The 26140-nt window shown below is 37.3% G+C and overlaps 1 protein-coding gene across 3 annotated transcripts in view; it reads right to left on the bottom strand.

The window, feature by feature from the left end:
* ZNF385D (zinc finger protein 385D) overlaps positions 1-26140 on the bottom strand; it is a 426799-nt gene that overhangs the window by 153704 nt on the left and 246955 nt on the right. Inside the window, exon 1 of one of the 3 annotated variants that reach the window (XM_062569318.1) lies at positions 3416-3617. The exons of the other annotated variants lie outside the window; for them this stretch is intronic. Within the exon in view, the coding sequence (XP_062425302.1) occupies positions 3416-3437 (22 nt within the window). The 5' untranslated portion in view covers positions 3438-3617. Of the gene's footprint in view, positions 1-3415; positions 3618-26140 lie in introns of those variants that run through there. 3 annotated transcript variants of the gene reach the window in all.

Genomic DNA, 26140 nt, shown 5'->3' on the forward strand with positions numbered 1-26140 from the left:
TCCGCTGGGGGGTAGCGGGGTAGGGGGCCGGAGCAGGAGGTGCTGGGATCTCACGGCATCGTACCAGGTTCCAACCTCTCCTGTTTATCTGTTTTTTCTGTGCGTGGGCTAAACGCTCATTTTGCTTCTTTCGTCTCGGCTGCGTCTCTTCAGTAAGAGGGAGGCTTTTCCGTGTGTTTTATCTGGGGGTGAAGCCGCCCGAGCAGCCTGCGGACGCGGCACGAGGCCCGCACGGCGGGCGGGCGAAGGCAGCAGGAGCAGCTGGTGCGGGCCGGCCCCGGCCCTCGGCCCCGGCCCTCGGGCTCGCGCGCCGAGCAGGACTTCGAGCGAGGCAGCTGGCGGAGCTCGGCCCCCGTTAGCACGTCGCGGCACCAGGGCTGGGGCGCCGGCAGCCGCCCGCCGCTTCTCCTCCCTGATGCGCCGGGCGGCTTCGCAACCGGCTTTCGTCTTACGCTGAATTACTAACGTGATGATAACTGCAAGCAAGGGGGGGGGGGTGAGCATGTGTGTGCACACGCACACCTCAAATCAACAGTGTAAAACATCTACTTGTTAAAAAACTTAGCAAATATTTATCATTTTCACTGGCTTTTGGCTTATTCTGTCTACAAACACTTCACATCATTTTGTAGCGCTTTTCTTCTTCCTCCTCCTCGTTTCTGCTCAACTCAAAATGATGAATGTATAGCCAATAGAGTAAGTAACGAATGCATCCAGGGTGACCAAGCAAACTCCAGACCACAGCAGTCTAAGTGAAAAACAATTCATTTTTGAAACCACTCTATCAAAATTCCAGCGGAACGTAAAAACAAACAAAAAAAGGCTTATGTAATTGGGAGGGTTGTAATGTAATGTAATTGGGTTAATGATGTGAAGGCTCATCTTATATATCTCAACTCATAATCTTCGATCAACTCATAATCTTGGCGGCCACAGGTTTAAAGAGAGCAACAAACACTGTAACAAATTTCTGACTTTAGTAACTCTTGTCTCTGGTGGCAAAGGAACCCACTTCACTATTTAGATACTTACTATATAAAAATAATACTTTCAGAGGGCTTCTCAGGGTAATTATTTCAGTATTTGTTTGGACAGTAACATTGCATGTGTTTTACCACTATACTACCCTACGTTGGCACCAATTACACAAGAAGGCCAAGAAAAACAACTAAGCTGTATGAAACCATACGTAAATTTGTATGCTTTTTTTTTCCTTCTCTGCCTATTCTTTAGGTGGACTTGTAGAACAAGAGCATGCATAAAGAAAGAAATAACCACAGATTTTTTAACAATATTGAAAGATAATTAATTTTTTTCCCAGAAAACAGAAAAATAAAATATGCTGATATTATTCACATGATGGATACGCAAGTTTTAAGACAAAGTGGCTGGATGCACGCTGCCTAGCTTTCATTTGGATTCGTGCAGTACAAATCTGCTCTGTGTAATACCGTTACAGTGCGGACAGGTGAGATTACAGACGTTCTGGCTTCTCACAGACTGAGCAGAAAAACACCGAGAACAGCCACAGGTAAACATTATCCCCACTGGATCATGCTTCATGACGCAAAAGATAGAAAAGAGGACATTCATTTAAAACTTAAAATTCAAGGAAGTTTCTGACTGAACAAAACACACCGAAAAGCTGTCTAATCAGAACTTTTAGCTGTGCTCTCAAAAGTAAAATTTCCTACAAAGCAGAGAGAAGTCACAGTCTACTTTGTTCCAATTAAAAACTTGCGTTGCCCAAGCAATCCGATAAACATGTGAAACAGTCAAGTGGTTTGTATTTTTTGAAAGAACATTCAAATAGTTTGATCACTATTACGTGTTTCTGCAAGTCATATGAAAATATATAACATGTCAAAATTAAGTACCATACAGCTCACGTAATTCCTAATACCTTAACCTTTACAACTTCAGGGAACCATAACCTCTAATCCTAGTCACACAGGCAATTGTTGCAAAACTGACTGCAAAAAAAAATCCTACCTAGCACTTACACTGATATTAAAAGAAGCAAGCCCCAGAAATAAGCCCAAAATTAACTTAATGCCACTTTTAATGCTGAAGAAATATAACTTAAACCATATAAATCACCCAAAGCTAAAAATTAAAATGCTTGGCCATTCCTTAGGAGTCATCTACTCTCACTCTTTGGAAAATGTAGTAATTCTAAAATGTTGAAAATTAATCTGTGAACAGGTCTCTAAACAACTCTGAGAACTCAGCCAATTTATATATGTTCTATTAGGATAGTTTACAGTAAAGTCAATTTCTTTTCAAAAGTGATGGGTTTCACTGTTAAAGACTTGCCCTCCCCAACATTTTTAGTTTTAAAGAAAATAAGAAAATAATAGCTAACACATTATAGAGCACATCACTTGTATGACACGACTCCGTCAGAATATTAAAGAAGTGCTGCTCTTAAAGCTTAAAGTGAACCTACGATTCAATATTTAATGAACCTGAGAAAGCCCAGAAATCCTCCAACTCTCTGCTCTGTGATCTTTCTAAATATTATGCAGCTATAAATTAACACAGAGGCTAGATGAGATTTCAAGTAGCCAAGAATAGCATTTCAATCATCACTCCACAAAAATTCTCAGGGTTTTGTGTCTGTTTGTTAGGGTTTTGGGTTTTTTGGTGAGATTTTTTTTTTTTTTTTTTTTGCTATTTAGCAGCACTAACTTATTATTGCATTATATTGCAATCATACATCCCAGCCCAGTACTGCAGCACTACATTGCTTAAGCATAGCTATGCTCCAGCATGTTTTTAGGGTATGCAGCCAAATCCGCTGTAAACCTAAGGAAGATTTCCATCGAGTAACAAAACTAAACTCTGCACAAATATTTAACAGCTCTGAGACCTCTAAAGGCTTAAAATAATATGCATTTCGTGACATGCTAAGAGCCAACCCCACACCAGCAATCTGCATAATGCAGAGTACTCGGCAAACACGCCACTGCAAATAAAGCATTGTTTCTCCTTCGTATCTTTGAATTCTTCAGAATAAAAGCTGAATGAAATACTAAGACTCACTGTGGCTGCTCACTATACACAATGCAGTAGTAGCTCTTACATTTCATTAAGTTTCTCTAAAACTTCCCATGCCTCACAACAATTTCCCAACCCCTCACAGGAGATGAAACACAAGTTCATTTAAAACAAACGTAGGATGAGTTCACCACATTTATCTCATTTTTCAAGCTGCTAAAACTAAGCAGTAACCCATTCAAACAGAAAATTTCCCAGACAATAGAATCCTTTCAAACTGCACAACCAATGTGATTTTCTAGTTGTCAGTTTTAGGTGTGTGCCAGCATGAAATGTTCTTGAATCTGAAATTTATAATAATCACCTCTATTGATAACGTGAGCAGAAGCAGAATTACATCACAGTTAACACTTACCAAAATACATTATGTTTCTCATTAATCATGCAGTCAGAATCCCACCGCTGTGTATTCAGCATTAGCTCCCGCACAGGGCTGACATGCAAAACAGAGCTCTTTCATTCTACATTATGTGGAAATTTCCCAGCGTAAGACCCGCGAGTGAGCAGTGTGCCTCCTCAGGATGAGCGCTTTGCAGGCAGTCTTATCCCTGATACAATCCCTGTCTGATTTAGCATTTACTCTGGCTGCATGCTGCACTGCCCATTCTTACTGTAATCTGACTCCTCCTTCTGATGTCCTTGCTGTGCCTGTGACATCAGTACTAAGAGTACTACAAACAGATCTTTTCTTTACCGGGCTCCCAATGAGGTGCTCTAATATCCTGGTTAACCTAACCCTGATTTGGAGGGGAAAAAAAAAAAAAAAAAAGGCCCCTTTAAAATCGTATACTTTTTTTTTTTTTTTTTTTTTTTTTTTTTTTTTTGGCAGCAAATGCATTCAGTGACATAACGTGCTCAGTTACATAATAGGTGGAAAAGACAAAGCGTATATTATTAACGTATTTTTCTCATGAAGGGCAGGCTCCAGGAGGAGCCCTGAGTATCCTGATTCCCCACCTTCAGTGGATGATAAAGGTGCTTAGCACTTTGCAAGATCATGTCTCCTAAGACTGTGTTTTCTTTTTTTTTTTTTTTTTGTAAATCAATAGTTCCACTCCAATAAATGATTTAAATCCAAATGTTGGATGAAGGCCAGCCTGTTCTGGCTTTAAAAAAGCAACTGATAAATATGTACTTCAACTCCAGTTGAGCTCAACTGATTTTTGAAGCTATGATTTCTTCCCATGAACAACAAAGCACGAGGAACAGGAGCTAGATGACAGAGAAGATTTGTAATGGAGTTTACAACCTTTCACCCTCTGGGTCTCCGGTTCCTCTCCAGCCTAGGTTGATAGTGATAAGTCATTAGCAGCTGATGGCTATTTTATTGTTCTGTGACAAATGAGGTGGTCCTAAGTTCTTACTGAATAGGTCCCTACACAGTCCCTGCCGCAATAAGAACTACTATCTTAGCTGGCAGCTTCAGAGCAAGAAAGACCAAAGATGCCAGTACCAAAATACTCTCTGCTATCTAAACAAGATGCCTCAGGATAGATCTGATGCACACTGGCAGAACAGTGTGAGGAAGACTAGATGGCCAACATTTATGCATGTGTTTTATCTGTTCTGTGAATCAGTAGAGGACATTGGTTTCCTGCTGTCAGCTTGGCATATATCACTGATAATACACTTAAACTAAATAAAGTTAAAAATAATGGACAGTATGCTGAAGTGTTTATTTCATTATAATAGGATCTAATGGGATAAATGCTTTCATTCCACAGGAAAGAGGATGACAGGTATAATTCATTTAAAGCTCCACTTCTTATTTGTAAAAGCTCCACACAGTAACACCAGCACAGTAACTACAATTTCATGAGGTCCAATCACTTAGGGCAAAATTATCCCACTAACACAGCAGCTGACAAATGCTCCAATTGCAGCAAAATAGCTAAAGAGTTCTGGTGTACATCACAGCTACACATCCACTGGCAAGAGCACGCCACATCATTGCTTTCACTAGGTTTTATGCTATCTGCATGAAAGTCACTGGGATTATACACTGAGGGGGAGGGAGGAGGAAGAAGACGATAGAGAAACTGGGGCATGAATTTAAGTCATGTCAGTTAGCGGTAATTTTGCAGCTTTCTGTCTTAAATCCATGCCCCAGTTTCTTATTCCAAGCGTCCATAAGAAGAAACACACCTAAAAGGAGAGAGAGAGATGCTCCACAGATAATCTCCAAATTAAGCTTTGCTTCACCACTATGAAGAACATTGTGCATGAGTCCAATATGAGGCCACAGTGCATGAGGTAGAAAGTTCAAGACTTCTTGCATGGTTCATACTGACAAATGACAACTTAAATTGAGTCAATCCTAAATAACAATGGAGACATACACTGAAGAAACACTATCTAGAAACCCATGGAAAACATTGCATAGAAACCAGGACCTCCATTTTTACTAGAGGGATTAGGCCACAGATAATGGTGGGTATTGAAAATACCATCCCTTCCTTTATCTCACCATTATAAAGCTCATTCACTTCTAATTTACAAGAAAGGTCATTTCACTATGTGATAAAACACCACACGCAAAGTCTGGTTTAAAATATCTCAGCCGAGGCACTCTAATGTTGTCTAAGAGGTAGGTGTAAGCTACTAGAAGGAGCCTTCTGTAGCACAAGTGTTTCTTTCCCTCCCTTCACTAAGGATAAAAGCTCAGCGAATCAATTCACTGCAAAATCCTTCAGCTCTCTCACGGCTCTGAAGCACTTTTGCAGAGGGCTGCACCATGTCCTTTAGGACTTTTGCACAGACAGGCAGGAATAGCATTTGCCTGTGATCTTGTGTTTTCCTTATTGCAGGAAGGTTAAGGCTCCTTCTAACTTGAGTCTGACCCTATAATATCTCAGCTACGTCTAGCCTCAATGTTCTTCCAAGCTGATATGCCTTCCTGATTAATGCTATCAGTTGGCCAGCTGAGGACCTGGGTAGAAAAAACTCATGTTTGTGTGGAGATACCATTAGCAATTAGGTAGCAACCATACTGCCTTTATGTGCAAGTTGCTCTGATACTGTTAGGCATCAATTCAGTGATGCCTAATAGTAGGGCAAGATCCTCAGGAAGCTTAAAGCAGAAAAGCACCACACAGAGCAATCCGCAGCTCGTTCTGAAACACCTCTTAAATATACTCTACAGCAGGCAGCTCAAAATGCTACCTCCACTTTGGTTTTATACTTTAAGATGTGCAACAAGACCATCCTCCACTTTACCATACTCCATCTTACTTCTGTTATCACAATAAGCATATAATCAAAGTAGCCAAAGAGAAACTAAAACAAGATTTGTTTAATGAATTTCTTTGCATTTGAATTATGGAACAAATGCAAATGAGGAGGGAAAATCATTGCTGGTCTTTCCTGGAAAGCTTTCACAGTCCAAATCCACATTCTCCAGGCAAAACTTTGTTTTCACTTACACAAATAAAATGCCAATATGTGTAAGAAGCTTTAGAGTTCCAAGCAAGAGACATAGAATAAGTTCTACTCCCAGACTGGGATATTGTCACTGTCAGTGAAAACAAGGATCAGCTTAGTAAATGCAACCCAAAAGGACTGATATTTTAACTCCAGCATTGAGGACTCTGCTGCACACAACTGCGGAGAACCACAGTGAGGAGCAGCAAACACTTGTGTGCATTTGGAGATATGAGCAGACTCGGTCTGGGCATGCAAAATCATGCAGACTGAATGAGTAAATCAGCCCATGATGTCAACCTGTGGTGCAAACTTGCAATCATCAACAAGCCAGCATAGGCTAACTTGCATTTAGCTTTGCTGCAAACATAGAACAACTGCAAATTATCATGTTTCCATGAACAAAACAGCTACAAAAACAAAAGCTAAAAAATCTTGCAATTCAAGAATGGGGTACATGTAACACAGGAGAAAATGCAGCCTCCTAAAATAGCTCCCTTACCCTTATTTCTTGTACGCTGCTTCCCCTCCCTGAAAGCCCATCCTCTTCCCTAACAGCCTTTTTCCTAATAGCATCTCTGTCCATGACTTCCCCTTCTGCCCTTCCTCACCTTGACACTTTTGTAAAGGGTTCTCCGTAAAGGGCAGATTTTCAGAAATGCAGACTACCCACTGGACATTATTTTATTTCATTTATTTGTATACTATGCATTTTATTTATTCCCTGGAACAAGTAACAAACAAGGTGAACGAGTGCACACATCCCAGAAGCATAATGTATACCTTACATTTCTCCTAAGATGGTAAACCTGCAGATTACCTTACACGCATGACTTGGCCTAGAGCCAGGAGGCAATTTTTGTGAATTACCCCACTATCTACACATTCCACTGATTTCTACTTTCCTACTGATTTACACAGTGCCCCCGATGTAAGTATTAAAACCAATTTCAGGCCTCTCTATTGCAAAGACCAATAAATATTTAATACTAATGCACCCAGTTAATTCCCTAGGATTCCTGGAAAACTCTTCCAATCTTGAATTCTCCCAGGGCCTAGACAATACTAAATTTATACCTAGATTCTAACCAATTAGCTTTCATGAATTTCAATTAGTGAGGCTGATCACAAGCATTTTCTTGCAAATGCGGAAGCATATCCAGGGACACTTTGATGGCAGAAATACAATACTAGGCAACTAGACACTAGCAACACAACATGATCAGTTTGTACGTCTTGTATAGTAAGTTAAAAGATCTCATACACCTAAGAGGTTTCCAGATTTTCCTAACACTTTTCATCTACTATACATAGACAGCTATTAAGAATAAAAATGTATCGTGCAACTATTTTTTCCCTAAAAATAGAATGGAAGAAGCCAACCAAATCTTATTGGATTTCTCAACTTACAAAAAAGTCCTTAAACTAAAAGTCTTGAATGTAAATTAGGGCTAGAACTTCTGTAAATTTTCAAAATTTATGTATGGCAGATTTCATTCTTATTAATGCTACAGTAACGACAGTGTAGAAGTAACAACAACAACAACTACCAAGTCAGTTCTGTAGGGCCACAAAAGCAACTGGAAGTGTTCCCAAGAGCATAACTTTGTGCCTCAATTCAAATATACTAAGGGCATTGGTTAGAAATTTGGTTTGTTTTTATTTTGAAGCCATCTGGAGCACTTCAAGACATACTATAAAATAACACAGATTTTGTGAGTCGTTACTAATTTCTTGAGGTTACAGCAAAGGGCAAGAAGGGAAGGAATGAGTTACATTTGTATATTTTAACTAGCCATAGCGGCTTATCTTCGGTTTTGGACTTTTTCCACTGGATAAAACTACCAAATGCGTTTTTCACTCCTGACTCAAAAGTGTCACTTCTGGAAAACTGCAATATTTGTCACCATGAATACCATTTAACTGCAGCAGTACCCAAAGGAACTCTGTACAGCCACACGTGAATTCGACTGGAGGAACTTAATTAATCTTCCTGTCACTTCCATGATGCTTTTCATTAGTTTAGCTGCTATCTGATCAACTGCTCCATTCTCTATTGGAAATGGCTAACCAGAACCTCTTATAAAAGCATTTTCCAGAGGTAAACAAAGACTCACCTTTGATTCCAAAAGCCTTTACAAATCTTACCCATGCAGACTTTATCAGTTCAATAACAGTGCTTTCAGCAGCGTTATTTTTAAGTAGCTGGGATTTTCTACATGTGAGGCTTAAGAATTATAAATAGCATTAATCTGCATTTTTGTAGGCTTTCAGCTAATACTTACAGTACTTTACAGTTTGAGCACAGATGACATACGGCAAATGAAAGGTCATATTTTTCTGAATTTCCTTTTAATGAATATGGATAGTCATTACAGTGCTTAAAACAAACAAACAAACAAATAAAACTGCCAATACAAAACCACGCTGACATTTCAGGAACTGTCCCTGCTTCCTGTCTTATCAAATGACCATTTTTGTCATCTTTTGCTCTCAGTATTTGACAAGATTTAAGACAATGAATATGAATGAATATACAACCAGTACAGAAGCTTCTTTAACTATGTATATGGATGGTAATTTTAAAGAGAAACATTGTCTTAAAAGAAAATAAATGGTTACAAGACAGAGGCTTGTCTGAGTCCACATCAAAGGTATTTTTCACAGTAAAATCTATGATTATTTCAGTCAAAGACTGAAAACTGGAACTAGTGGTAACATCAACTCCAATATGCACAGTCCTTCCTTTCTCCCTCTCTGCCTTCTCATGTTATAATAAAACAATAAAATTTGTCTAATTAATGTGTGTTTTTAAATATATCTCATGTAGACAATCCATCACTTTCTTTGGTGACGTATACAAATAATCAGTCGATCTCCAAGTTTTACTTTGTCTGTGCCCGATTTATTTCACTAAATTAAACAGTAATTCAGTATTTCATAATTTCACCCATGAAAAAAATCCATTAGGAATATCAAATCACTTCTCCATTTTCATTTCTCGTAAGTCTGCTATATTTGATAAGATTACTTTCTTTACTTTTCCTACACTTTCTCTAAATCACAGATGATTTTCTGTTCACCTTTTCCATACTCCCTCCAATTTTGCAATATACCATTTAAGGCTGATCCACCAAAACCTAGGCATTGTACTCTCACCATTTAAAATACATGAGTTTAAATTTACAGGTCTAGATATTGCATTGAAAAATTCTGTACACCTTTCAGTCTCCAGATTCTTTTTAGACCTCATTTTCCAGGATACAGACCATCTACGGGTCTGACCTACATTTTGCACCCCTGACTGTCCCAACCTGAATTAGTTAAATTTGGTATGCAGAGGAGCTGTCAATTAACCACTTCATAATCAGATGGGTCTTGTCCTTATGCTCGTATATTGTGTTTGTTTAAAAGAAAAGAGAGTGGCCAAACACATTCATGAGTCTATCATTTCTAAAATTATCAATCAAATGTGAAGTCTCCAGTAAGAAAAAAAATCTGACATAATAAAATGTTTATATTGTTAAACTAAAATAACTAAAATTAATTATGTTTTATTTAGAGCACATTTCTTTTTGCTCAAAAATTAGAGCAACATGAATATTGCATAGATACCGATTACATTTCTGAATGCTGGCACATCGTTAGCACTCGTCTAGTCTCCTGTGGTTTCATATTTTTTTCAGAAAGCATACCAATGAAACTGGGATCTCCTCAGACAGATCTTATAGGATTAATATATAAAAATTATCCTGGCCTACTGATTTTAAAAGTCCAAGTAGGTGCTGCTTGACATTCTTCTTTTTTGCTTCCAGGCATTTTGGAAAGTACTTCAGCATCCTCATGATATGAGGACCATATCAAGCATTTCTCAAAATCCAGAATAAAAATAAAATAATTAACACTTATGGCTCTTTCAAAACAGTTTTAACAATCTTACTATCTCCATCTAGTGGCTTATATTACTAGGATATTTGTTCTTAATATACTCTAAAAACTCCTTATTGTCCTTAGCGTTGCCAACCATGGATTTTTCATTTTATGTTTTTGGATTTCCTTATAAATTTTCCATACTTCTATCTTCTAATTTATATTGATTACTATCCATTTCCCCATTTACCATTCGGTTCAGAGTTGCTTTTTATTTCTAGTTGCTGACCTTATTTTGCTGCTGAACCAGAGCAGGACTTTAGCCAAATTCTTCTATTTGCTGAACATGAAATAATTTTTGTAGTAATCTAATACCTCTAATTATTTAAAGAGGTGTCAATTTTCATTCCAAGTTATTCTATTTTTTTTCTTCCCAAACAATTCGTCTCCTAATTTTCCTTTAAGAAATAAAGGATCTTGAAGTACCTACTATATAAAAGATTTTATCTGTATTCTGTTTGCTCATACAGAATACAATCAAATATATTTCCACATCCTAAAATCCCTAGATGGAAACCGTTTCAAAATATGAGCCTGAAACATTACTCTTTCATTTTCTTGATGATGAATAGCGCTGTTCAAAAATGAAGAAAAGAAGTACCAATGTAATACGATTTCAGGTTCCCAAGCAGTTATGAAGGCGTTGAGCAGGAATCTCAATATACAGCTGCAACAAAAAGACTGAAGGCAGCTGCAGTCCCAGTGGGAACGGGGGCAGAGCAACTTGTTCTATATATTGGGTGAAATGATGGGAGCAAGGCTGCAGTGTGGATCTACAGCCAGGAAGAGGCTGAGACACTTTGCTTCAGCACCTGAAGGGTCTGCAAGTTGCCAATACAGTGGTTAGGCCTGGGAACAAGCAGGATCTGAAGGCATGTCCAGCTTTAACAACCTAAAAGGGAGATGTCGTGTTTAAAGCAGTGCTTTAGGTGGTTGAATGCCCCTAGGGCACCTTATCCCATTGCAAAATTGTAGAACAGGCCTCTCTCCGCAGGTTCTTCTCTCCTTCCATTGGCTCATTAAGGGGTATCAGCATTTAACTCTGGTTAGACGTTGTGCTTTTAGCCTGCTAACACTGGATAAGATAAATTTTATCTCCAAAGACTATAAACCATTCTAACTAATCTCAGAAAAACATATGTGGATTCAAAACATCATGTTTAATATCCAAAGAAAAACTATTTTGGCCACTACATCGGTGGTATCAAAGGTGATGCTAGTTATGGGTGAGTAGGCCACAATACAGCAGAAGCTGCTATGCAGAGGAGAAGGACAAAATAGCAGCTGACAAGACAGTAATTTAAGGATGTAAACAGATGCAAGTTACAGTATACTATTCAGCTTTTCATGAAAGATTTAGCCAATTTATAGTGTTTTTTTTCACACCAGTCCTGACTTTATTATTACATCCATATGCAAGTATTTTGCAGTCCTACACATATGAACTTCATGATAAAGTGTGAAAAATGAATTGGCATACAGTGCCAATCAGTGCACATCAGTGATACATATTTTTTTTCATAGTCGATCTTATGGTACACTGGTTTTGACTCACAGACTGGCACCTGATTTTTTTTTACATGTGTATGGAGCTGCCTATCTGTCAGCTGGATGTCCAGCTTCCCATCATAGTCAATGGAGATCAAATCAATGCAGTGAATGAAGTCAGGAGAGTTATTTATCTCATCTTAAAGTAGACACTTATATTTGGTCACCTTAGTAGCTCTCTAAGCTCCACTAACTATACTGACTAGAAATCCACCAATCAAAAGAAGAGCTTAGACATATAATTACAATTCACATTTAGACATCTATATACAGGCACCTAACTTTACATTCTCTGAAATGTGAGCTGATTCCCAGCCAAGGCTTCCAGACCTCTCCTAAGAATCAGGACCCCTGCAGATCACTCATAGCCATTGAAATTCAGTGCCATCTGGGATCATCACAGCAACTACCAACTGTGCTCAGCAATGCTAAGCAGCAATTTAGAACAGGACATGAAGAACATCCGCAAGTGAAACCAGCATGAAATTTATACGGGAAGAACTGAATTACCTATTAACAATTTGGAATTAACTATAACATTAGCTTCCCCAGTGCTAGAATAAAAATCCTGAGATCTTAAGTGATCACACAGTGCCTCAATATTTCATCCTATGAAAAATCCAAAGATTAAAAATGGCTTTCTTTCTGCAGAGAGAAGTGTCACTCTTGAATGGCCTAGTTGGCATCCTACAATAAATAAGTGTTCCACTGAAATCCCTGTTGATTATCTTATGCTACTCATGCTTATCTTTAAGAAAAATAAAAAATGGAATCATGCCACAAAATGGCTGTTAGATGATGTAGCCTTTTAGTCTGAATAAGAAAGACAAAGATTTTTAAATCATGTAGAAACAACTGATCTCTTTTAAATACGGAAGCTCTGTTTTTCTTCTCCCAGAAGAAAGGGGGGGGGGAAATAACTGCTTTTTAGCACACTGCCTATAATGTTCAAATACATTTCTATCTGGTTTATATTAATTAACAGTAAAAGGACAGTTTCATCTTTGTTCCCACCTTTTGATCTTATTGACAGAGCCTTCTGTCATTCTAATTCAGTAAGACATTTACAGCAAAAAACTCCTGTATCTGTTCCTGACTTTCTTGTTACATCTTTTTCTGTATGGCTTCCTTTTGATCTGCCATACCTCTGCATTTAATTATCAGGTTTGAAAACACCTTGCCATTATAGCAGCCTATAAGCAATTGTGGCTATTTCCCACAGCCAAGTGAAAAGGCTGTATCCCACAGCCAAGCTCTCTCTCTCTCCAGGATGCACTTTTATAGCCCATTTCATTACAATATTTCTCAAACACATTTCATGTCAAAATAATTAGGATAATTATTTTCAAATATGACTGTGTAAATAGCATACCACTTCTATTTTTATATAGTTCAGTGACTTGATTTTTAGTCAGTTTGCAGCTCAATAACTCTAAAAATAGGAACATTTACTCTAGGTGCCTAAATATGGATTTAGAGACAGAAAACACTGGCCTGAGTCCTTAGTTCACAGAGATTATAGCTTAATTTCATATTCCCAATAAAGCATTAAATACTGAAAGAATTTCAGATAGGTCTGGAAGCCCCAGCCATATCTCTGTAGACTCTGCATGTACAAGACAACTGCTCCAAACATACTGATTGTCCATGAATTCATCTCATATATGAGGCCTGCACCAACGCATCTCAGCTCTGAAGCGGGGTTAGAGCAGAAAAGGCCAGCTGTAGATCTGCAGAGGTCTGCATCTCTGCCCAGAGCTGAGGAAGGAGCTGCAGATAACAGAATAGAAGGGGACTTTTCCATGAAGATGCAAGATAGTATGTGTGTTGCTATGCTTTGCCCCAGTGCCACCTTCATCTACATAACCTGTGCTTTCTCTTAACATAAAGAAAGTGATCTTTGTTTTACGAGCACTTAGGCTCTGACTGCTCATGTAAAGTTAACTGCAATGTAAAAGTGACTTATAGCTCATCTCTGGGTCGCAGTGATTTGGCAGTTTAGGTTTGTGTAATAGAAAGCAGTACCACTGACAGAAAAGCTTTCATGGAAAATGGTGTAAGAAATAGAAGGCCTCAATAAAATCATTTCACCCCAAAGTCTGCAGCACCTATTTTATCCCACTAAAGATAATTTATCATGTTCTATAAACTGGTGATACTTTTTATGCTAGAACCCTTTTTCATTACTTATCTACTACTTCCTTCCTTGATCACTGTCCACCAGAGCATTTCATCAAGTAATTGTTTTTACTAAGAGTAACTGCCTACACACTTAAATCCACTATGCCATGTTTCATCATCATTTACACCCTGTAAAACCAATAGCTTTAAGAAAAAATTCAGCAAGCACTGTGCACAAGTAATGCAGTATTATCTAAAGCACGTACACACACATATATACACACATAGAGTCAGACATATGCATACACACATATATACAGTATAAGTTGACAATGCTAGGTGCTGAGCATTATAACAACACAAAAATTCACTTTCTAACCATAACTAAGATGTTTTTGCATTGAGAAAAAAAATAACCATTTAAAAACTTCACTAAGGTTCCAAAATCATTGTTAATGTGATTAGAGGTGACTTAAGGCAAATGCTGTATATTACTCAAGACACCACAAAACAAAGTCTTAATTATTAATGACAATAGGAATAACTGGAATACAATCAGAATAACTGGAATACAACTGTCAACAGGTATCTGAATTAGAGCTATAACATGCTGAAACATGAAAAGGCTCTTCTTTATCAAGTAACTTAAAAGCAGCATTACCTTCTACATCAGCAAGTCTCAACAGCATGAGAACAGTTATTGCATAAGTGAATGAGCAGGAGAAAAAAAAAAAAAAAAACAATCCCCCCCCCCCACAAAACACACACACACATCTAAAAATCTAAGGATTTTAGACCTCAGTTAGCAACTGCTGCTGTATATCATGTCATTAGCAAACAGGACCAGCCATGTATCTGAAGGGTCAGATACCCAGCATTCCTGTACAGCCGAAGGGCTGGGATAACCAACCGAGTGGGGAAGGACAGAGTACCCAGCAACACAACCTGCCGTGTGAGCGGGGGCAGCATGTTGCTGCATCACACCTAACCCATACCTCAGGGTCCTCAGCCTCCTTATGCCAAAACTCAAAATTACCAATTCTTTCCTCTCAGGGCTCCCAATTTCTTGTCAGGCTGGAGCTTTCCTCTCCCTCTCTCAAACCCTCCCACTTGTGACCTCCTCCTGTGAAATCCAGGCTCCCACCCCTAATCTTCTCCAGATCCCTTCTCCTCTAGGTTCCCAGGTCCCTTGATCCATGACCTTAACACTGGAGTACATATGCCTGCAAGTTGCTTAAAAATACCTTTTCGCATCACCTGCTTCAGCTGCCTTCTGCTCTCCCATTAGCCAGTCTGAACTGCTCACCCACTTCACCTACCTTCTCCAGAATAGAGGCAGATTTAAAGGACCATGGGCCTGGGAAGGAATTATTAAAAATATACCAGTACAGAATCACTTGAAGGGAGAAAAAGGATGTGCCTGGGGAAAACAAACAGATAAGTAAGACAGCTTTACAAACAGAGAACTGAATATACTGCAAAACCTTAAACTGTTCTTACTTAGGATGTTAATCAATGGCAAATCTGTTTATGTGTCTGAGATTACAACCCTGTCATCATGGCTTCCACTAGTGCAGATCAAACTGTTGCATTACATTAATCATAATAAGGGAAATATAAAACTCTTAAACATACAAAACAACAAAAAAATAAATAAAAATAAAAATAAAGTAGAGGGAACAAATCCCTCCTGATATAACCACTGCTTCTACCTTCTGACTGTGGCAATAATGTAGAGTCAGAATGGGGAAGGAAGATCTTGGAATACCACTTTCCAAAATTTCTGGAAGGCATCCTTGTCAGTGTGGAGGTTGCCTGTTTCTTGTCTACGTGCCTGGCCTAGCCAGTGAAAACTTCTGTATTCTCAGATGTATAATCAATTTGCTGCGTAAGTAAATAGCCACATTAGGGATCGTGTTTTTTCTTCCTTCTCTCACTCCTGCTCAGGTAATCTTTTTCCTCACTAGACATGAGGCCGATCACAAATTTTAAAATTAGGAACAGCAAAATTTGTGAATTATTTTATCAGTTTTTACTTTCTATTGAGTACTAGGGATATTTGATCAGAATGAGGAAGGGATTAAATCATAATGGTAATAATTTTCACGGGTTACAGTACAATTAGTGTTAAGAATGTCTTTAGCAAAGTCCCACTGGACTGCTGCTCATTGCTGCTGGGCACAAAAATTTACCATAACACCTCTATCCTTCACTCAGCTTCTGGAGGCCATATCTGTTCTGGTCAGGATAGAAACCTTTGCCTCCCTCATCTTTGTTGAATATCCAATGTATAGGAGAAAACTAGGAACAAAACATGATTTTACTCATAGTCTTTGGAGAGGATCTTCCACTCCACCTGCTAGGTAAAAGTCTATAGGAGCCAGCTGCAAGCTGGACAGTTGCTCCTGAAAGTTAAACACAATTCAGTCAGACCTCAGCAATCCTGCAGGCCACTCAAGGCAAGAAGAGTCGATATCCACAGCTTCACCTCCCATCCTCTCTCTCTATCTGCTCACTACAGGAACTTGGACTTCCACCTCCTAGATATCTGACAGGTAGTCTAATAATCTTGATATTGATATTAGTAACCTCTATCTGTGGTATGAATATTTAGATCTATGTATAAAGACTCCACTAGGACAAATAAAGACAGACCATCTTAAGATGATGCCAGCAGGTCACTAGGGATAGGGAATACTGAAGGGGTAGGCTTCGGGCTGAATCAAGAAAGATAAGGAATTAAAACTGTCCTCAATATCCAAGTAAGTAGCCTCTTTACTAAATTACTGTTCCTATAGCCCCACCCCCATTGCCCCAGATAAAAGTCAAGCACACTGTTAAAATACCATCCCTGACTGAGAAACATTTACTCTAAAACTGATGGATATATTCCTGTTAATAGGCATTTTTTTTAATACTGGGGGGGGGGGGGGAAGTAGGAGGATGGCAGGGAGGCTGGGCATGTGGAATAGAAGTCAATCAAAGGAAAAGGGTTTACATCATAAAATACAAACACTTCGATAAATAATTGTGGAGTTAGTAAATGTGGAACGAACAAATTGTGGAATAACCTTTCAGAATGGAGATGCTTTTAATCCTAAGTAAAGTTTTACATCTAAAGGCTTTCAGATATTGCTTTGCTATAATAGTCTTCAGTAACCCTGAAATTTAGGCTGCTTTTGAAACTACGGTAGAAAATAGAGTTTGGAACAACAATGCGGGGAGGCAAAATACATTATTCCTTTTTTTAATTTTAATTGGAGTAGATAATTTTTAATTTTATAACAGCAAATTCAGAAGATTCACATACATTTAAAACAACAAAGAACCATAGAAGTGCATTGTTTAGAGATTTCTTTTTTTTAATCAGGTGGTGTTTTATAATAAGTACTTTCAGGCTTTTCAAAGGAAAATTAAATACTACTTAGCAATATACAAACAGCAAACTTAAACAGATTGTTCCATATATGTAATATCGTGTAATTATTTAATCTGATTTTCTAGTTGAGAAGCAAATGAACCAGTGGTTTGGTTCTGCTTTTGCACATCTTAGCTATTTCATAATTTTCCTGCTGCAGTCATTTTGCCCTTTTGTAAAGGGTAATTTTATACTCTTCATAGAATATTTTCTGAGGGAAGGTCAGATCTGAGAGGCTACTAATGGATTAGCCTTTGATCTCTTTTCCTTGACTTACATGCATTCAAGTCTGCAAGAAGAGTTTGTAAAATGGCAAATGCAAGAGTGATTTACTGAACAGGAAAGAGCTATTACTTTAAAGGGGGAGATTGCAGGAGACAGAACAGCTTTTACCTAAAAATTACAAAATACTTAATTTGTGGAACTTTAAGAAAGGTACATGTTAAGCACAATCATTACATATATGTACATATTTTTAAACATAGACACACCAAATAGTGAGATAATAAAGGCATATTACATAAGTTATTTAGGTATGTACACTCTGAGAAAAGCATAGTCACTTCTGATGACAGGCTAAATATTATAAAAACCATTTTGCTGTCACTCACAGGCCATGCCATGAAGTTTTTAAAGAACAGATAAATCCTTTTAGAGGGTCAGTTTGATTTTAAAGCTTCTCCAATATGCAGAACTACTCTCCAAACAGTTCTTCCATTTTTTATCCTAGTTAAAGACCCTTTTAACTGAGCTTAATGACCCTCACTCAGCAACAACAAATTATCAAGACATTTTGAGATGTTCCCTACCAGTGACAAGAAATGCTCCACAGAATTAAGCTTTCTGTTTCTTGTCCTTAATGATAAAGTCTTAATTCACAAGAGTCGAGGTGCTCATAATTCTAAAGGATCAAAGGACTTTAGTGTTGAAGATACAGTCTTTAATATTTTTGTGAGTGCTGTTGCATTTTAAACTACCCAACTTTGCAGAATGGGAAACAGCATTCTCTCCATTTTGCAGCTGAAATATGAGTTTAACATATTTTGATCAAGATGAGCTTAGTTCAGAGAGAAAAAAAGACTGAATCTCTGGAGGTCTAAACTCTAGAGGGCCGCTCAGATCACAGTCCCTTACGTATCGACAATAAAGCCAACCTACGAGAAGGCACTCTACATAAAGCCTGTAGCTGTCTCACACACTGCAGGAGGAATGTAAGCACAGCAGATGACCACATTGCCAGAAAGCACAGCTTCACATCTTTTTGTACCAACCTTCATTTGCATGCTTGTTCTCTAAAGGACAACAAGGGTAATTTTCTCCTGCTACAGCTCCAGTGAGCCCACGGAAGTCACACTGGAGTGAGCTTGACCCACGTTGCAAGGTTTTTTGTTGTTTTTGTGGGGTTTGCTGGTGCTGGCTAGTAATGGAGCAGGTCTTCTCACAGTTGCTACTGAGTAGCTTTCAAAAGAATGCTTGCAAACAATTGTTGTCAGCTTTCAGACATAATTTTATAATGCTCCTGTGGCCTTCAAACATGCTACATTTTCATCCTTATCACCACATTAAATCACACCTCCAGTAATGTCTTTGGGAAGAATTTGAATTCTTCAGGCTTGAATTTAATTACATTATGTAAACTAGAAAATGTCTTCAGTATGCTTTAAGGGAACAGCTTATCTTGGCAATTGTTAAACTCTGTTTTGTTTAAAATATTTGCATTTTGATAACTTCATTCTGCTGCATACAGCATTTATTGATCTTTGTCAGGAATCCATTTTCAATATAGTGCAATGTATTTATTTTGCGTAAACAATCATCTGGAGCATAGTCATTCAAGGAATAAAAAAAAATTAACAGGTTTTCAAGAGCATCAATACTTTGTTTTATAGCAATTATAAGATAAAAAAAATGCATTCCTATGCATTTTTTTCTCTAGACATAGTGCTTTAGCAGACACCCTGGAATACGGAAATATCACCTCAGTTACATTTTTTCACAGCAGCATATAGTTATATGGCCTATGCATATATCGAATTCTTTTTTTCTGTATCATGACTTATTCATTTACCACCTAATTTGACTTATTCAGTGTATATATAAATAGTGTGTGTGTATATATATATATTTCATGTATGTGTATATATATATATGATACATACATCAGAAAATACTTTTTATATATTATATATACATATAAATACTTTACATAAATATATATAAATATATGAAGTATTTTCTGATGCTCTCCTTTCCTTCTCCCTCATCCCATGATTTTTCTCTCTCCTTCTGAATCTGCTCCCCATCCCTCTCCCTTCTCTCACACACATGTACTTATATGGCAGTGGTAACTGAATTTTGATTCAGATACAATCAAAGGATGTTTTCTCTTACATATTTATTTCACAGGACAAATCTAAATGTGGAAGCATTTTGCAGTCAATCAGGCCAAGCCTCCTTCCACCTGCACTTGAATGAAGCTCTTGAAATGCATGAAAGAACAACTCCAACTAGAACAACTCCAACAAGTAAATATTATATTTACTTTCATCATCTTTATAATGAAAAAAATATACACATCTAAAAAAGTATGTAGATTTTCTCATCCTTTCTAATTCTTAAACTTTAAGAAATCAGAACAGAATGTGAAAAATCTCATATCACAGCTTAATGCTAGCAAACGAGTAAGAATTTTTATAGCATGCAGTATCCATAGCCAAGCATTCTGTAAACATTCAGTGACCCTAAGCAAAACATTGCCATGAAAAGTGTTCTTTAATAATATCAAGGTCTGGCTTGTAAGTGTATTTTTGCAAGTAACAGCATCCTACTAATATGTCAGTTATTCTTCTGAAGATAATAAATCTTCTCCACTTCAATACCCAGGCTAAATCCTCTTATCAGATCCTCTAGTATGGTGGATCTCAGATAAACAAAAGAAATTAAGGATTACTGCAGTGTGAAAATTTTGATCTGCTGGATATTCCCATGCTGTAAATCGTGTTCAGCTGCACACCACCACATCTGCTTTGGCACAAACATGTCCAGAAAGGGATATTGGTTTGGCTAAAAGGGGCATTTCTGTATGATTTTAGATTCTGCTACACTTCCAACAGTTAAAGGATAGGCCAGGCAGTTTTGGAAGGTTTCTTGGATGTGGAGCATAAAGATGACTACATACAGTATGTTCATAAACAGATCCCATTGCAAATATTAACATTTAAAAATTCTGTATGTACTGGGATTTTAGTTTTTCAATTAAATGTTTGATAATTTGAGAGAAAATGTCCTCCTGCAGGTTTCAGTCAATTTAAGGGAAAATTGTATCTTTGACCACTGTCTTCACTTTCCAAATCATAGAAAACAAGTCCTGCAAAAGAAGTTCAAAAAATAAAAATAATTTCCCAGCAGTTTTTGAAATTTCATACTTTTCAGGCTATAAAATCGTGGTGATTTTATAACTCGGTTACTGTACTAGGTCATCTAATAAGCATGCAGTAGAGTAAGCAATTGGAAGAGCTATTATTTGAGAAAGACAAGAATTTCATGGTTTGCTGTCAAGATGAAAAGAGAAATATGCCACAGGCCTGCTTTTAGGCAACTGTCTGTAGAAAAGTTTTACCAACAAAAAGCAGGGGTAGATCACTTTAAGACTATATAAAATGTAAGTGCATGAAAGACTGTAGCTCCTATTTTCTTCAAAACTCAGCCACTTAATTCTTGTTAATAGCAGCAAAAAATGTCCAGATGGCTTATCTCACTGGATAACCAAATCTAAATAACCATCTGTATAACCAAAATATTCATCTAAATAATCAAAATATTATTTGGCACTGTGGGGTTAGGTCCTTAATTTCAACCCTTAGAAAAAGGGAGCCAACGGCAAACATAACATGACATGCAACATGTAACTTACAGGTTATTTAATTCTGTTGAATACCTCACATATTTGAAAAGTAGACCTTCTGTATGTAGGTATGATTCAAATAACTTCAGTAAAATATTTTGTATAGATCTGGATCACTGACAGAACTTTCAGTAGAACATCTGCTGCCTCTGTTGAATCTACCTCATGTCAGGTGCTAGAAACCCACCACCAATGGTGAGGACTCAGGCAGACAGGATTAGCTCAAGAAGATATAGGAAAATTAGTTTCTAAGAAACTTTTTTAAATTGAAAAAAAAATCCTTCAAAGAAAAAAAAAATCCACACTTGGAACAAAAACACTATACAGTAATATTTTTTGTTTGTGACTCACATTACCAATAAAACAACAATCCACAAAAAGGACAGAGTTGTCAACAGCGCATAAAGCTTTCTTTCAAAGCAATACAATCATTTCATTTGCCTGAAGTACACCTTACACGTCAACTTAGGAAAGGCTACACCTGTAGGTCTGTGAGCTCCAAAGAGCGTATTAGAGTATTAATACCCAGTCTTATACGTTTACAATGTCTACATCTGAGCTAGCTCCCTAAACTTCCCTTATAGCCAATGGAGACGGTAGGCATTCATGCAATGCACTGCATCCTAAAGCAGACTCTAAAACCGGTCAGATGAATCTCTCTTCAGAAGTGTCTTGTTTGAATTCTACTTTTTTTTTTTTCCTCCTTCCCTATTGATGTTAAAGAAGGACTAAAAATCTAGTTCAGATGTATTTCTGAAAGTTAGATGTCTAAAATTACTTACAAGTCATCTTACTCCTTGACTAAACAGATTAAAGTCACCAATTTCTTGAAACTTGAATGAATCTCAATATTGGACCAACATATTAAAATCAATCTTACAAGCCAAATTTACACAAAAAAGCACTTCACTTAATCATGCTCAAATGCACAAATCACCCAGACTCCTAGTGAATTCTTTTCTGGTCTACTCTCTCTAGCTATCTCTATGGACAATCATTTTCCCATCCTCTATCAAAAAGGGAACCAAAAATGGAAAGATTATCCATTTCCAAAATCTTCTCTGCTGTTGGACATTTAAGTTCTCTGAAAACCGGCAGCTTATACATTTTTATTACACTCCTCATAGTGATAAGAAAAATATGGAGAGCTTGCTGCCCTTTTAAACTTCCTGGAGAACAGCTGAAGCCATTGCATAACCTCTGCCTCTACATCACAAGCGCTCTCTTTGAACTTGGTATAAAAATAATTTAAGACAACAAAGAACAGAAAGGAGCATAAACTATAGCCAAGAACTTCTCAGAAATAATTGCTCAAAGAATTCAAGAAAGTTCACATAAATGGCTTTTATCCTGATTCTCTCCAAAGACAAGAGTTGATTAATTTGGGCTTAGTGTAGTAGTTCACATATCAAGTAGATATAAATTTGCTGTTAGCACTAGAAAGTCATTTGCCATGTGGAAAATCTTACATGATAAGCTGTACAATATGGATCCAAATTCAGTGTACTTAAAAGTGAAAGCAGTAATTGCAAGACATATCTGTTTAGACATAGCCACAGAATAGGATTCATGGCTACCTCTCTGTCTTCTGCACAGCACTGGGAGCTAAGAGAGCAACCCACAGACCTGCCTTATCATAGGATGCAGGCAAGAAAAAAAACAAACAAAATAAAACATCACAAAACTCTTTAAATATTGTTTTAGAAGAGGCAGAGGAGACAATTATTTATTGAATACAAACACATGAGACAGCCACCATAGACCAGATTTATAGTAATTATTACCTCTTCAGGCACTTTCTTGCCTTTAACAGTTTGAAGAAAAGGATGTGGGAAAAGGTCATGTACAAGAACACATCTGTCATCCTAAAGGCTTTCCTCCATTTCTGTGATGGAATAATTTCTCTTATGATATATTGCAAAGCAATGGACTTTGTATTATGCTCTGTTTACATGAGTCATTCTGGAAAGGCGCAGTCTCATTTTCCCCCATTTCAGGTCAGTAACCATTCTTCCTTCAAACCTTTCGTTTATGTGATTTTTTTTGTTTTGTGTCCACGTGGGAAATATTTTTTATATATATTTATTATATTAATATATATAAACCCAATTACCTGGGGCCAAGTGAGTGAAATAACATATGGAAAAAAATGAACAACAGCTTCTTTCTCTTATGCTTATCTCCTATTCTCAAGTTATTTCGTAGGATCTAGTCTAGGACTGTACTAGCCATTTCCTGCTATTGGTGCTGAATTTTTTCTGGCCTTTATTCTTCTGCCTAAGGGAAGGTGTCTCCCAAGAGAAGTGTCTCAAAATATTTTCATGTTCAACATACTATGCACAAGTTACACTCAGGTAGACAAATGCCACATTCACCCTAAGAAGCCAATTTAAAATTTCCTGTTTTGACTTCCCACTCCCAATGCAACAGTAATGCTGCTGTTAAATCAGATTTTACTGTGCTAGATTCAGCTCTTGAAAGGATATTCATTTTAAATTGGCAAAGACAAAAGGATTAATACAGTATTGATTGCGAAGAAGTCTGCATGTAGAGATTTGCCAAGCCATTGGTTGCCATACCTTATCAACAGCCAGCTGGCTGACAGATTCATTTGATGCCTCATACCCATAAGCTACCTCATACATTCTTAAACAAGATTTAACATATATTCTTTAGACAGAACAAGCTACTGAGGATAAAATATGTGGCCATCAAAAGAAATAACTTTTTCCCTAGGTTGGAATTTTCCATGTAAACATATAATCACTTCTATTTTGCCTACATGAATGCACATTGTGAGTTCATTAATTTTATATATAGTATTCCCTGACTTCTATCCATAAAACCATGCAAGAGTTTAATACAAACACATTTTGTATATAGCTCTCTAAGCCACCTTTAACTCATCTTTAATTTAGTTTAGTAAACAAAATAGTCCCTGATAAATAACTAATCGCCTCATAAAACTAATTCGGATTTAGAAGACACCTTTGTATTCCTCTGTGATGTTGCCAGACTCTGTAAGCCATTTTCCAGCAGCCTTAGGAATGGCTGACATTCCAACTTGTGATTATGAATCAAGAATATAATCCAAAGTGGATGGTGTATCATGAACCATCCTTATTTCTGGCAACTCTTCTGTTGCTGCTTATAAGCAATCATCATTTTAAACATGCCCTTTCTTTAGGAGGAGGTGGTCAAAATGGGCTAAAAATGAATGCTTTGGAATAAGGGCATTGACTCAAATGCTCTTGTTGAATTTCAGTTCCAGTTTCAGCCCCAGACAGATTTAGTGCCTTAACCTAAGAAGGGAGCACTGTCCTTTTCTCTGTTGAAAATCAGATTTGGGGACCCAGATTTGAAGAAAAATTTCAAGGCCATTTGCTCTATCTGTGAGATGGAAAAGCCATTCCAGAAATAATTTGACTGACATGCATAGACCAAAAATATAGATTATAGGAAAGTCTCAGAGAATACATTTTTCCTCCAGCAGATGTTATAGACCTCACTATGGATTTATCAGCATTTAGCTGGCAATCTATATGTTTGTACAGGTGCTTATCAGCCTGCCATAAGAATGCTATTATTTAGTAGAGTTTGGGTATTAACAGCTAGCAGTTCTTTAGAGTAGTAGTAGTAATTTTTTTTTTTTTTTAATCAGTAAAGACAAAAAGTATCACTGGTAGTGCAAATTTATCAAGTATAAAGTGGCCATTAAATTCCCTCAGATCAGTTTTCCAGAGAATGTCAATTCCTACCAACAAAATTTCCCCTGTTTTTGTTTCCTATCTAGTATAAGCACAGTGATCAATATAAGGTTTCAAGCAAAAGACATGCAGAGCTAAAACAACATTAATAGATTTCTTAGTGCATAATTTCAGCCACATGTAAGCATTTCTTATAAAGTAATTATTAATCAATGCTGCTGATGATATATTAATATCAGACACCAGAGATAAATATCAATTTCCACTCAGAATGTCGTGAGTTTCTTTGGAGAACAGAAAAAAGATTAATTTGAAGCCATATGAGAAATTCTCAAAGTGCTGTGCATCTTTTAGTCCTGTGACTCCTATTATTAATACCTGTTGGTATGCAGTTGAGTTCTTACAGATCAACCTACAGAGGCATAAGGCTCTGGCAAGACCCAGATTTCTGCTTCTTCATGCCATTTTTTCACAATTCTGTCTCCACTGGTATTCATCTCTACTGGGGTTAACTGGGTTGTTTTAGGGCGGGGGGGGGTATTTGGGCTTTTAGGGGGAGGGTGTGCGTGTGTTTGAGTGTATTTTATACAAGGACGCAAGAAACAGTGCCTGCCCATTAGACACATTTTAATTCTCTACTTTTGCCAAATATTTTAAAATCATATATACACTTTCAGTCAGTTTATCATCTCAGAATCAAGCTAATTTGGCACACTAGTGAAAAAAACCCAAACCCCAACCACCTCTAAAATGCCTCCTATTGTGCAGTAGGAGTGTTCTGGAACAGAACTGCACTAGATGTGACAGAATAATAAAGCTATTTATATCTTTGGTGCTTGGTAATTCATAAAACTAAGTTATATCTAAGTAATTTTTCGGGCATTAAAGCTTTTCAGTGTCTGTAGAATAAAAGTATGCTAATGAACTAAACAATTTTTTGTATATATAAATGAACGTTATCTTTCAAACCAGAACCAAATTCCCCAGCTAAATCTCTGAATATAATTTCCTGAGCTTGCACGAAGTACTCCT

The sequence above is a fragment of the Rhea pennata genome, chromosome 2 (genome assembly GCF_028389875.1).
Source record: "Rhea pennata isolate bPtePen1 chromosome 2, bPtePen1.pri, whole genome shotgun sequence".
Lineage (NCBI taxonomy): Eukaryota > Metazoa > Chordata > Aves > Rheiformes > Rheidae > Rhea > Rhea pennata.